Source organism: Egretta garzetta, unplaced genomic scaffold, assembly GCF_000687185.1.
Source record: "Egretta garzetta isolate BGI_Z169 unplaced genomic scaffold, ASM68718v1 scaffold136, whole genome shotgun sequence".
Lineage (NCBI taxonomy): Eukaryota > Metazoa > Chordata > Aves > Pelecaniformes > Ardeidae > Egretta > Egretta garzetta.
This window is the reverse complement of record NW_009260066.1, coordinates 1537322-1552622: the sequence shown is the minus strand read 5'-3', so window position 1 is coordinate 1552622 and position 15301 is coordinate 1537322. Positions and strand designations below refer to the sequence as shown.

Below are 15301 nucleotides of genomic sequence, written 5' to 3'. Positions count from 1 at the left end.
GGCCTACTTTATATGGCTGTGCAACTTTGTCATGCCAAACAGACATGTAAGGTTCAGCTGCCTGAGGATTTCTGCATTCTAGTTTTAGTTGAATGAGAAACTGTTACACATGTTCAAAATCATTATTAAAGGAAGACAGAAAAGAAAATACCAAAATAGCTATGTAACTTAAACCGTAGAACATGTCTATCTGAAAGACCCTGTATATAGACATATAATACAATCTAGAACAACAAATCAATCCCTCCCTAGTCAAGGTGAGCAACCACCATCTGTTTTCGCATTTTCAGATATACAGTGGAATTTGAACTGAGTATCTCCTAACTATAGAGTTAGCAATGAGGAGCGCCCTCCATGTTAAAAATACATTTACATCACCTGTTGGAAGGATAAAATGTAGGACAAAATTCTATACACCTAAATGCAGACCATGTGATGCGCAGAGCCTATACCAAGACAATTGCCTCGAAGTACAAGAAACTGCCTGTCTTACATAAAGTGAAAGAATTAAGCAACCTACCACTACCACCTGTTAACCCATATTGCCAAGCTCCTTGACCCTTCTGTTTTCTTAATGCACCTTCCTGGACAATTCAAACCCCATTTCTTTGCCACCATGAGGATTAAAGACATGCTGAGAATCAGCAAACGGCAAGATAACTGCTTTGAGAGAGATGAAGTGCATGAGAGGATAATCTACATGCATCTTACTGATGCTTCTATTTATTCCTTTAACCTTTAAGCATGTGGCACATAACCTGCAAGAGGCAGTTTTCAAATGCAATTGAAGTATTAGTTCAGACAACCGAAGCTGCACCTTTAACAGTATGCCCAATTTGGCTGATGGTATAAAAAAATCACTAGAAGATGTATGTCACCATAGTGTGACTGTGCATACTTACATCTGATTACTAAAATAAGTGGAATATCTTTTATTTCAACAAAAGAAGAGAAGCCAGGCAGGCAAGTGCTCGAGGAAGGAAATTCTTCTTTGTCTCTTCACCATCACTTAGAGCTGGTAGGAGTTAGTCTCCTTTACAGTATTCTTTCTAATAGTAGCTTGTGCTTTCAATAAATTGATTCTTGAATCTGGAGAACAAGGCATTTGGCAATTTGAACTATTAATTAGATTGTTTACTTGAACAGATTTTACCTTCAAATTGTTGTAACATTCTCTCTCTCTCTCTCTGTTTTGAAAATTGATGCTCATGAATTGCTACTAGTGACCTACAGGAATTAGGCTGAATCTGTAAGAAATTGTATCAATAATTGATTGTAAGTGGGACCTCTTTAAAGGTCAGCTTTTTTCAGCACCTAAACATCATCCCTTCCAAATGCACAATTAGGTCAATAGAGTGTCCTTCATTAGTTCCTCCACACTTGATTTGTCTTTCTACACAAATACACGGAGAAACACTGTATTAATTTAGATCTCTGGATAACTATATTAGAACAACTAACACAAATTGAAGGTTAATTTAAAGCAAAAACTGAACCCATTTACTGCAAGGAGAAACTTGGATGAGAATTTTCAAACATGAGAGAATTAAATACTCAAATCCCATTAAAAGTCAATATAGACTGGGTGCTGACCTTTCCAAAACTCTTCTAAAATTCTTAACTATAATGGCACTGATTAAGTTAAATTCTTTAAGCAAAGACTGCATGAAAACATTATCCCTCACTGGAGAAGGAAAAAAAAACAGAAGAAAAAATATCAACCAGCAAAACATCCTCAAAATATTGTGTACTCCCTCCATATTACATAGCTATCCCTTAAATAGTGGGCATAGCATACAGTCTCAAAAGTAGTAACTTTTTTGTACAAAAATGGTTTACAGACACAATGACTCGTGAAAAAAAATAATCGAAGTATGGAATTTCAAGGGAGAAATTTATACAAACACTTTAGTAATACAATGTAGAAATCTATTCTAAAAATAGCTTTAAATAAAAAATCAGAAATATGGAGAATGATTTAGTGTCTTTTTAGTCTGATGTTCTGACACTGGAGCTACCAATAAAAATTTTTTACTTATTTCGCAACCCCTAGCACCCCCTTCCCAGGTTTAGGAACAAAGCATAGCAATGGAAGTAGCAAGGTTGGTTTTATACATAAGAAATGCTGAGATATGGGAGAGTCCATAGGGGCACTCAGCGTCTTCCTTATGAAGTGAACAACACAAGCAGGGTACTGTAGGAAATGACTCTTCCCCTCCCTTCAAGTTTTTCAATTTACAGACTTGTAACAGCGTATCATCTGGGCTTAGGGTCATTATGTAGTGGATAATTCTCTCTCTTTTCCCCTCTTTAGGATGAAATTATCAATGCTACTTTGAAATGTTTGGACTAGCCTTAGCACTGTTTGGGTCTATACACCCAGTAATGAAGATGAATCATTCCTATTTTCACTGCACCTGTAAGCAAGACAATTCCTTTTGCATCTTTAAAAATGTTTAATATAATGCAGTATTTAAAGTCCATTTAGAGAAGCTATAATACATAAATACTAAATATATCCAAAGAAATAACCATAGTAGCAACCTTTAAATTTCCATGGAAACCCTACTTAGAACACAAGATACAAATTGTAGACGAATGTTAATCTCTTAAACCTATATAAATTCACACTTAAATTCGCACAAGATGCAGCATACAAACAAAAAAGAGACTGCAGTATAAAGCACCAATATTCAAAAAAATTTAGCAAGCAGCTGAACCGTTGGTGCTCCTGATGCACAGAACTCTTCATACAGTCAGCCTGTAAAGCATCCCCCACAGCAGGGGTAATATGTTAATAGCAGCATCTAGAAAACAACACACCATGGCAGTGATGAAAATAACTTGGAAACTGACATCTTCCCATGCAATGTTTTTAAAAGATTAAAAATATACCAAAGTCATCAACAAAAAAAATCCCATTTTCCAGCAAGACACTTGTGGCCTGGGGTGGCAGTGCAAAAAGGAGGTCTGCATAGCTGTACTCTATTAAAAAACAAACAAACAAAACCAATTCCCCAAACAAAAACACAGAAGAAAATAAAACAAAAAAGCAAAATTGGGGGTGAGTTAAAAGAAAATCTCTGATCTCTTCAGGCTCATTCCCTACCAGAGAAGACCCCTGGGCAAAAGCTGAGGCTTTAGAAATGTATGTTCAGCCAGACAGAGCATTAAAGAAACAATGTAGGACATAGCACATGGCAGCTGAATTTATTGTTTCTCTCCTTCAACCAGCCATTAAAAACTTTTACAAGGATAACTTCCTAGAGCTAAGACATACCTGGAATATAACACCACATTAACCTGGCCTGACAGACTTATATACTTTAAGATCTTTCCCAGAACCCTGTGGGGGCAAAAAAAAAAAAGAAAAAAAAAAAAGAAAACCCAACCCAACCAACCCAACAAACCCAAACAGACTAAAATAGAGGTGCCTACTTCCTGAATAGTCTCTGTACACCTTGAGCCTCTGAGTTGCAGATGCTGGTAAGTTACTCCTTTTCTCATTGCTGAGGGTGAAGTTCATGATTTGGGGAAGGTGAAAATGAAGGAGTTACAAAATGAAAGACCAGACTGGGCACTGAAGACCACTTTGTGGCTACTTACAATCAAATAGAGTGGGACAGAAAAGAGCACTGACAGCTCACCTACCTGGGTAGCATGGATGTCATTACTTGCCCATGTAGAGCAAGGAAAGCCCCCACACTCAACAGGCTAAAGCAAAATCATGATGCAAGTATTGCCCTAAACATTTATACTGTAAGGAAAGCTACAACTGGGTCAAGTTCTGAACAGATGCACAGACAAGCAGTTCCACTGATAATCTTTTACAAATTGAAGTGACCATCCTGGATTTCTGAACAAATGCAATACATAAACTCAGCGTTTTTGCTTCCTGTTAACCTTTTAGCTAATGCATGACTACTTGTATCTCAATAACGTATTTTCAGTTTCGTCTTGATTAATATTGAGTCAATTAGTTTACTCCTAATTGCCAGTGCAATTACAAGAATTTAAGTAATTCTTTAGTATATTCATCTGGTGTTTGACACATTTCACATTAAATGAAGAATGGCATATCCAGCTGAGCTTCCAAAGCTAATTGTGGGGGAGGGCAAAAATCAGTCCTCTGTTTTAGAATCTGACAGGGCTCCAAACTAAATGGTCTGAAACCTCACAGCCAGTAAGCACCACACTCTTGGTCTGCTTGGCTTGAAATCTAAAAGCAGAAGTTTTACCTTTAACCACACTAACTTATCAGAACAGATGTGAAAAATACTTTTAGAGAAAAGCTAAGTGGAATCAGAGAAATACACTGGGGAACAGGTGGAACTGGGATATATTCATTTCAAGGTTTTCACACTGTAGAAGACAAAACCCAATTTGTTCACTTTCTAGTAGGCACAAGACAAAATGGCACTCCAGTGACTGTGTCACATTTCCTAATTTTTCTGCAGAAGTAATCCTGTTGCAATGACAGTCAAAAGCAGAGGAAAGGGAATACTAAGCTTAAGGGTAACAGACTTACACGCGTATGGTTAGATATTAAGTCAGTGTGAACACAACCAAAGTACTCTATGTTCACCTACAAAACACAGAGGAAGAAAAAAATAATCTTCAAATTGTTAGCAATGTTGTAATACTTTTTCTGTAAACTAAATCAGTTCTTGTGTATCTTCATGTCCCTTGAGAATCACAGAACGGTTTGGGTTGGAAGGGAACTTAAACATCACCCAGTCCAACCTCCCTGCTATGGGCCGGGAGAAATGCTCATCCAATCAACCAGTCAACTACTCCCAACACAGCACAAGGAAAAAAGTTAACCATTTTTAATTTTTAGCTCCAATTCATTTTAGAAAGATAATAGAAATAGTTTTCTAGTTTGTTCAACTCCTTAGCACTGAAGTGCCTGGAAGTATGATTTCATTCATTTTTGTCATGACACAGTGAGGCATAAGAACACAACTTTATATGATGAAGCAATCCCAGCTGAGTTGTATTTCAGATTCTCTGTTAAAAGTTAACTCTGAAATGCACAGTGCCACCACAGAACTAGAATTTCAGGGACAATGATTCTACCAGATACATGATTTTTGTGAAACTTATAATTACCCATCTCAAATAGCATCAGTAGCACAGAACTTTTGCTGATTAAAAAATAGATTAAAAAGAAAGGGGAAAAAACTGCTAGATAATACTCGGTAATATTTGATTATAAGATATTAAAGTTTTGACTGTACAGATAATCTTTAAAAATTACTCATCAATATCTTAAAAATGAGACTGAGTGAAATGAACTGCCACTATTCATTCTCTAAAAGACATCAAGCAAAGTGTGCTCAAGAACGATAGTTCAGGAAGAACAGTAAGTGTAAAATATACATTGCCTCAAATTCTCAGTCTCAAATATTGTGAGAGTATGTAGAACCACGCTGCACAGCAGAAACTGTGACATGATTTTTAGAGGTGACAGCATTCATCTTAGGGGAAACATCATTTGGCTATCACCCAGCAGAGTAAGTTTGGCAGATGAAGGCAGATTCAGGCAGATGAAGTTAGATATCTGGATCTTAATCAAGACAGACACATTAACATTCTTATCTTTAAAGAAAGATTCAAATATTCCAAAACAAGTATTATAGCTTACTGGAAAACCAGAATCAAAATCTAACAACCAGTGTATGTATTTACAATGAAAAAGAAAACTAATAATAAATTCTAAAGTTCTAAATGAAAAATTAAATTATATTTTGATACACACACACACACACCCTGCCACAATAAAGTTTTCATAAACATACAGAAAATTTTGAAAGATTACCTGGTAAAAATACCATCCACAACACCAATCGTTGACTCTTCTGCAGGAACATAAGAACCAATCTGTGCCATGACTGTGATCAATGCAACTTGCTTTATATAGGAGCTCTTTCCTCCCATGTTGGGTCCAGTTATTATCATGACCCTTTCACCATCTCCCTGCAAACATAAAACAGTGGTCAAATATATTGTCCTGCACGTGGTGCTTTTATAAGAAAGTCTAGGGTGTGTATGTGCTTAGAGGGATAAAGAACAGGTCCTCAGGATTAAACATTCTGTTTCTAGGTGAACAACTTCCTTCATTCTTGGAGGTCATCGTATTCACTTCATATTATGAAGTCTCAGGTGGATAAATTTTCTTAAGACCTCTCCCGGCTGATGAGAGAGAAGCATCGCAATCAACTTTCATTATTCTTGAATAAAATGGACAGTGAGGAGGAACCTTCCCTTTCACCACAAAGGAGCCAAGAAAGCACTCCAAGAACTTTCTGTGCAATTTTCTTTGGAGAAAGGGGGAAACTCACAAGCTTTCAGCATAGCCAGTGCTGCCCTAATTTGGTTGTGATCTGGATTCCTCTCCAGTTACAGTTCTCATTGCCAAATGGGGAGAAGATCTGGCAGACAAAGACCTGACCTAGATTTTACACCCATTCATAACTGCTTGCCTTGGTACAACATATGCACATTCAAACAGACTGGCTACAAGAAGAAAGCAGGACATTGCCAAGTTTGGCAATACTTGACTGCAACACAGATATTGTGAACAGACTGTATCCAATCTCTGATTGATCGGTGCACCTAACCACTGAAATCCTATGGAAAATGAAATCAGATGCAAGAGCTTGTCTCAGCTATAAGACCCTCCACAGTACTGCTACGTATCTGTGGCTCCAGAATAAAACTGTCTTCCTCTGGTACAAGACAATTCCTATACAACCTTAAAGCTCATCAATGAATCTAAAAAGCTTTCTCATAGCCTGAATCAAGACTAGGAAATTAAATTATGCAAAGACTTCAGACAATTAGACTTTTCCTTTCTACAGGGTACATACAGTGAAATCCAACAACTGATGAGCTAACCAAAAGTCAGCATATTCCACTACCCTGTGGGAGGAGCATGCAAGAAAGGAAAAGCTGAACATAATGAACATTATCCACACAACTTAGGGAGCTTGGAACTGACCAGGCACTGTGACACAAAAAAAGAAAAAAAACCTCAAAAACCTGAAAAACCTCCACAGAATAAACCTCAAGATCTTTACAGATTTGTTTCCCGATTGGGCTTTCTTTCTGTTAGTAGGGAGGCAAATAAAATCCATATAGGACTGTCACTTTTATATCATAATCCAGATCATACAGAAGATACATGCAATCAGTATTTATTATATATAAAAAGCTGTTTAGCTTTTGCTAAAAAAAAAAAAAAAAACATCCATAAGCAAGTCGCAATAAAGTCAACCCCCAGAAAATGCCATTATCGGGAATAAAGGATGGATGTAATAAAATGCATAAGACTATACAGAACAAAATTCGTAACAGCCTAGTCTCCAAGGTATAGTTTCAATATTGCTACTAGAATTTCATCAGGGCTACCATGTGGCTCAACACAACAGAATTTATAGATACTTAAAACCAGAACGAGTTCATCTGTTAAAATCCACAAATTTCTTGCATGTGTTTGGTATCCCTCCAGTGTCCCTCCAACCATGTTGTGAGACTGGCGGCTGGTTTGCAAAGCCAGCTTTCAGAAAGAACATACGCTGTAACATCAGACCAGAGAACCTGTCTGCCCTTACAATTGCATGCAACCATAAGCTAACATTTTACTGGGTTTTATGGCTGAAGTTAAAAGTACTGAAAAAAAATCCATGAATATTTGGGGAAGAGAGGGGGGACAGAAGAATAAAATATTTATTACAGGCCACAACAAAAAAGCTTTTCCTAAAGTTCAATATTTGACAACATTTCAGTTGAAACTTGACAGGAGATGCATTTCCTGGTGATTCAAACACACCAGTTTAAAACTAGAGCCATTTTAATAAACTGGGTTCCCACCCACCTCTCTCTAAAAAGAAAGAACTCAAACCAACAGTAGAGGTAAAAGCAATTCTACCACGATCACTTGATTTTGTAATACTCACCGTTTAGAAAACCAACATAAGAATGGGACTAACACAGGAAAGTGCATGATGATTACTGAATGAAATGCTGAATTTTTTGTAAATGCCACCTGTTGCTTCTTCAGAGTTGACAAATTATTTTGAAAACATTCCCGGAAGTACTGCACAATATTTGTATCATTGTTCAGTACAGAACGGCATTTAAAAATATTTCCAGAGAAATAACATAAAAATTTGAATTGTGTTTATCACAGCAATGCTCCACAGTGACGTTTCATACCTCTTCTATTTTTACTGTATGAAGAGGCAGTTACGTATTCAAAGTTGCAAGCATATTTTTTATATTCATTACAAACAAAAATACAGTATCTCAAAAAATATACAGACAGGTAAATATTTAACAAGAAAAAATTCAAAAGGACATAATTTAAAAGACAGATTTTAGTTTTTCAGGAAAAAAAGGAGGAAACAAACCAAAATATGCTTATCAGAAAAAGATATGTGCAGTATGGCAATGTTTCCTACCTACGGTAATTGCATATTTATTGCAGTTTTAATTAATTTAGGTCATACAATTTAGGTAACATTGCATAGAAAATATTAAGTAGCTCCCCCAGTTTCTTTGACCTCTTCACAGCAATACCAAGCAATTAGTAGGCTTACTGCTTCCCAATATCATTCTCTATTGCAGAAAAGAACAGCCAGAGGGAGATTTATGGGTAACATCCAGCCTGCAAGCTACACATGGCGGATCTTTATCATATGCTAACATGAAAGGCTTCTTACCACTAGTGTGCAGTCTACAGAGCATGTACTTGATACTACATAGTGAAGAGTCAGAACCCTAAAGTCTGCATTGTCAGACTAAGAAAGGTTGTGTGAAATTAATACTTCCCGAAAGGAAAACACATACTAGAGAAATACCTGAAAAAAAAATCTGAGCTATCTTAGAATTAATTTGTAAAACCAAGCCTATAAGATGTTATGCAGAAACTGAAGTTGTTGCTATTTTCTAGGTTAAAAAAACTCTACAAATTTGAGATAAAGTTATGAAAAAACGCAGACTCCTCCTGATGAGACTGTTAAAAAACCTGTAATTATTCATTTGTTTTTTAAAAAATAACCATTTAAAACTTATTTTCCTAATTTGGAGATCAGATTTCTTTTCTTTATGTCATTAAAACTGAACAAGGTTGTTAAGAGTGCATCCGGCTGCAAGATATCAGAAAAAGGACAAAACAGATGTCATCACGTCTACCAATACCTCTCTGAAATGCAACCAAGCAGACAGTTGTATGATTAAATGATTTATTTTAACTTCCTGGCCAAGAAGCATATCCCAGATTCCTTCCCTTGAATGATTTTGAATCTCAAACAGTATCTCAGTACTTACTGAAAGGTTAGTGGTATTTGGAACATACTGATCCTGCTCTCCCAGTAGTACATCAATCACAGGGTGCCTCCCATTTTTTATAATTATTTCTCGCCGATTATCTTGCACAGTTGGTCTACAATAAGGAAGAGACATTAATTTCAATGTTTATTGTAACGGATTATTTAGAACTACTGTAACTGAAGTCTGCAGGAAGGTCATCTATGATGCAAAAGAAAATGCAAATGACAAAAATGAATTATTGCTATCAAATATTTCTAAAGACTTCCTGGTTTCACTCAGTTATAAAAAAATACTAGCAGATTGGATAAAGAAATTTTAGAGTATTTTCTTCATTTTTTCCATTACCTAAGGAATTTTTTTCAGTCATTTATGTGTATTCTAAAGAACTATCAAGAACTACAAAATGAACAAGTGATAGCAGAACCCCCAAACTGGAGGACAGTCGGCTTTCTTCCCAACACTGCATCAACTTCTGCAAAGTGCCACCTTTTGCAGATACATTTTATATTCTCAGAATGATCTTGCTGATGAACTGGTCCAGCCTGTCACTGCACTAAGTCCTAACCTGAGCATGAGGAGTAAAGAAAATTGTATATTATGACACACTAAATGATACAAATCAAAAACTACAGTATGACAGAGCTGTAACTCTCCTATAAACATGAGCAGCTCTCATAATCTGACAGCAACTCCCAAACATGTACAAGAATCATAAAACATAAGTCTCTATAGAAAGAGCTTACTAAGTTGAAACACAGAAATGACAGTACCTTTTCAAAAATGAATATGCAAACCAGATCAACACTACTTACTTTTCTTCTCTCATCTCCAAATCATGTAAAAAGAAGTTTTGTCTCAAATGCTTCCACTTTAGCTACAAATGTGTCTACATGTCTACTAACATAATATGTATAATTACATTATGTATCTCCATGCCTGAAAAATTCCGTCTCCAGGAGCTGTGTGTTCTCCACAGAACAAAAAAATGCAAAAGAACCATGTTCCACTGAATTATAACTATGATTTCTTTTCGTTCTCTGCAACCTAGGTATATGTTTTCATCATGAACTGAAGTGCAGCATCCAAAGGACAGGTAAATGTGGTTTCATGTCTCAGCAACACTTGCCTACATTAGAAGTACAACCTCGCTGAAATAAGAGCAGTAACTTAAGAAAGTGGCAGCAGCTGAGAAGAGAACACTGGAATAAAGCCACAGATTTTTCTGACTGGAAATCAACTAACATTTTGGGTGGACTTTAGAGGGAAGACAAGATGTGGGGAGTGTGAATTTTCTTGGGTTGAAGAATGATGATGCTATTTGAAAGGAAAATGGAGCTTAAATAAATAACGTATTAGGAACAGAAGGCACTGGGGAAAGAGGTGCAAGCTGATAATGGTGTGGGTTTTTTTAGCATAAAGGTTATTTCCAGCAGTTGTATAGCTGAGATTAAACCAATACAGACAGGGTTTAGGCCTTGGGGACAAAGAAAGGACTTTTCACCTTCCATTTGCTGGATGGGTAAGTTGTTTGGAGCTGCAATGTGATGGTCAGAAAAGGGAGGAGCACATACAGAGAAGCACCTCCTCCTGTACCTCTCCTCTTTGCATTCCAGAGAGGGATATGACAGCTAAATGCTCCATTTGACATTTTATAATTCTGCCCTCATCTTTGGAAATAATTCCCTTTTTTTAACTGCTCAAGCCTCCTTTCATGTAACTGTGAGACAGGATGTGGTTTCAGGATACCATAAGTCTTGCTGACTGCCTGTTCTGGTTTAAGGCAATGGGGCCCGTAGAAGTAGGGCCTCAGCCACAGTCATTCAAAAGGTCCTCCCTGCCCTCTATTCCCACAATCAGACAATCACCTGTCATGCAGTAAGGGGGGGAGGGAAGTAAATCACTCTGGAATGCATCATGTCCTTTAGTCATGCACTACCTTTTCAACAGCATTCCTTAAAGAAATTCACAGTCTGCACAGTGGACACTCAAACATCAGGTGATGATCTCTGGGCTACCTACACCATCATCTTTAGGTATCTAACTTTGCTGCTTGAGACCCCTGATGTTGTACACCATCTGTGTAAAGGACGAGTCTCGCAACAAAGGGGTCCTGAGGTGCCTCAAAACTCTTAGAGGTGCTTACCAATCTCCAACAACTGTGTGCAGCACCTGTGCTCCTGACTTCACGGTGCATATATGTGCCTCAGGTAGGCTGATATGAAACAATCCTCAAATAATCCAAAAATGTTCCTCTGAAATACTTAGATTAGTTAATACGAAGGTCCCAACTTTCCTTCAGCAGCCCTCCAAAATTAATTATTGACACTTGCCCTGAAGCTGAAGTTTCACTGAGAAGTCTCTTTCCTGACAGTTTATAAGCTCTAAGCCACTCTTTAAAATTCAGTGAATTATTTAAACTCTACACAGTGAATTAATCAGATTTCAGTTTGTTTTCTCATCTGAGTATACAGAAATAAGTGAGCAATTACTTTCAAAGAGGTTTTTATAGAGGCACACAAGATCCCAAGAGTCCAGAAGCGATCAATATTCTCTTTAATGCTGTATAAAAGCAGAAGCACATGTAAGCTGATTTCCCTTCATCCACATACATTTAATACTGCATTTCCACAGGTCTCAAATATTACTAATTCATATAGTTAGTCCTAAGCAATTGCCTGAGCACTTCCAGCGCAGCCCCACAATGACATTTGAAAAGTTACACACAGCACTTTTCAAGAGAGAGTATGTGGACTGTCTGACAGAGGGAATGGCTGAGGACTGGAAATCAACAGCCACTGCAGGGGTGTCTACAGTAAACCTCAGAAACAGTACGCACTGGCCTCTAGGACAGCACTTCGCAAGTTGAAGCAGTGGCTCAGTGAGTACCCAGTGCTTCTGGGGACAGAGACCTCACAGTATGGAAGAATCATAGAATTGTTTACATTGGAAAAGACCTTTAAGATCAAGTCCAACCAAATCCAGTGAGACTGACTGTCTCTGTGTGGGTGCAAGAGATTTGGGCTTGTGAGGGGGAGGAAGGCCCCAGGTGCAGGGTGTACATGCTCAGAAGCCAGCTCTGGACCAGCCTCTGGGGGACGCGAGACTTGAGGGTTCATGTGTCCCCTCTGCAGAGGGCAGGAGGAACAGCCTCGGCACCACCAGAGTCCCAGGCTGCGGTGCACGGTGTGCATGTGTGTGTCTAGGGCAGAGGGAGGTGCACAGCTCATCAGATCTAACATGTGATCCTAGGGGAGGCATCATCACTGCTCTGGAAGCCAGTACAGATTATTTAGCTGAGATACATTTTTGAAACATAACTCATACCCCTTAGAATATTAGGTATTAGAAAGACATTACAAATGAAGACCTTGCTGAGAAAAAAGAAAAAAAGGAGAAAAAAAATTCCAAAGTCCAACATAGACTCATCTATGTGACATGTCATCTACTAGACTCAGGTCAAACAACAGACAGACAAACATACAATGTCAAATCTGAACTGCCGTGTTTACAGATTTGCATTAAATCCAGAAGTGTTGCTCTGCAAAATCAGATTCTGAAACTACTGTAAACAACTTTAATAATGCATTTTATCATAATACACATATTTAAATAATTTTTTAAAAAATACTCTCTAATAATTCCCTACAAAATCATAAATAAAAATTAAAAATTGATTACCTGCAGTAGTCTCCTTGTTTAGCCACCTGGGCCAATGAGAACAGACAGTCGATAGTTGCTAGGTGACCAATCGCTTTAGACACAGGGTGATAATGTTCACTAAAATGGCTATACCAAAACAGGGAAAAATAACAGGAGGAAGAAAAAAAGAAAAAAAAAAATTCATACAGATACAAATGTACTGTCCAAATATACTCCATGCGTGCTTCTCACAGGGCTCCTATAGTCTTTAAATTACTCTAAATTCAAATCTCCCAGCGGTGTATTAACTTACAATGTCAGGACACAATCTTAATTAAGACGGACTTCATGCTCCCATTGTAACAGTGAATTATTTTTAAGCACAAAAAAGCAGGCAAAATGAAATTCATTAGATAGCATACAAAGGGTCTGCAGTTGATCCCTGCTGCCTAAACGAGATCTGTAAAAACACCACTGTGGCAACTGAATCCCAACTGCCAATTCACTTCAACCATAAGTTGCAGTCAAAAAACCAAAAAAACCTAGAAGTGCTTGAAAGCAGGAGTTGTCTATAATTTCAATAAAATGTGGTATCTACAACAGAAAATTCAATAACTGGTTTTCCATTTATGGTATTGCTTCCCCCAGTACAATAATGGCAGTACCAGGAGAACACAGTTTTCAGCAGAGTACATTCTTACAGTCCTCAAGAATTCCTCTTTTTCCTCTCCTACTCTCCAAGATACAACATGGAATATAAAACCAGTAGGGGAACAAAATGTAATAAATAAATAAATGGAGGGGTGAGGAAGAGGAGCACTTTCCTACACACAGGTCTTCCCTTGTTCTGTGCTGCTATCCCACAACACTATTGAAAATAGGTAAGCGAACATGAAAAGCTGCAGATCTAAGTGAAGAAAGGTTAAAATAGGCCTAGTCAAAATTATACAGCTAATACAGTGACAAAAATTTACTTAACAGAACTATTTTTATAGTATTCCAAACATCTGGAGAAGACTGAATCGGAATGTTTTTCTAGTTTCTACCAGTTTTACAGAATTGCTGGCTTCCTACTCAGAAGCAAACCTTCACATCAGCTATGTCCAATGAGACAACTTCAGAAGGAACTTGTTAAGCTTTGCAGCAGGGAAAAATGCAGAACTGAAAACGAGCCAATTATCATTGCATGACACGAGGAACAATTTCACTGGGTCTGTAATTCACAGAAGTAAAAAAAGTAATTGATAACCAGACACCTGAAAAATCAAAGGAATTCAGAAGCTTGAGAAGTATTTTTTAAACTCCCATTTTAAAGATCCTTTGGCTAAATAGCCAAATAACTTCATTCAAAACTCTGATCTGAGACAGACAGATCTCCTGTGCCAGTTGTGAGGGTCAATAACACTCCCATTACTCTAGCAAACCAACTCACCATCAGTCACTGGGTTAGCAGACGAAATACAGGGCTATGGAGAATTACACTCACCCACATGACAGCCCAAACGCCCTGAACTGTAAGTAACATTCCAATTGTATTTAATTTGGGTTTTTTTTTAGTAATGGCACCCTTAACAGTGAAGCCATACTCTATTTCAATGAATATTAAAAGGGAATTTGGTTAGCTTGTATAATAAATTTTTCTTTCCTCTCACTTACATTGTACTTCAATAATAAAACTACTAGATTCAGCTTCACTCATTTACAGTGAGTTGGACTTTTAGGTTCTTAATCCTGTGATATTAGTTTTCAAATTTTGAGACCCACTTTTTATTTTTAATAGTGTACTTTCATCAGAATTTAAAAAATCTAGTGACGTCACTGCTGGTTGCCAGACTCTGTCTTGCCTTCAAATGCTTTAAACTGAAGAACAATATTGTAATTGATTATCTTTACAGTTGTTGTGAGCAACATAATTGAATTATCAATTTTATTTTTTTAAAGATAGACACCTCTTTTTTTAAAGAAAAAATGAAACAAAATAAAATAAAATACAATGGTAAAAACTGATTCTATTTTGTAAACTCACTCTAAAAAATTTAGCCATTCAGCACTGCAGTCAAGGACTAGCTGCTCCCGGAGCTGATTCAGATGTCTGTAATTTTCTATAATAAAAGGAGAGTGGAAGCGGCTGACAGCTTTTGTGCTGGAAGACAGAGAAAAGCCAAATAGGAAATCAAGGTTACTAAGCAATCAGTTACACCATCTACATGCAAAATTGGACCAGTTTTCTTACTCTCTGTGAGCCTTGAAAATGGATGTCAAAAAAAAAAAAAAAAAGTTCTTTTATCATGGTACCAAAGTATCAATCCCAATGATCTTTATGGTG

At 37.2% G+C, this 15301-nt stretch overlaps 1 protein-coding gene across 2 annotated transcripts in view; it reads right to left on the bottom strand.

Moving 5' to 3' along the window:
* Positions 1–15301, bottom strand: part of MSH3 (mutS homolog 3) — a 113975-nt gene that overhangs the window by 21180 nt on the left and 77494 nt on the right. For both annotated transcript variants that reach the window (XM_035896638.1, XM_035896639.1), the window contains 4 exons: positions 15002–15118; positions 13015–13122; positions 9334–9448; positions 5822–5979 (listed from right to left, as the gene is read on the bottom strand). In XM_035896638.1, the coding sequence (XP_035752531.1) occupies positions 5822–5979; positions 9334–9448; positions 13015–13122; positions 15002–15118 (498 nt within the window). The remainder of the gene's footprint in view (positions 1–5821; positions 5980–9333; positions 9449–13014; positions 13123–15001; positions 15119–15301) is intronic.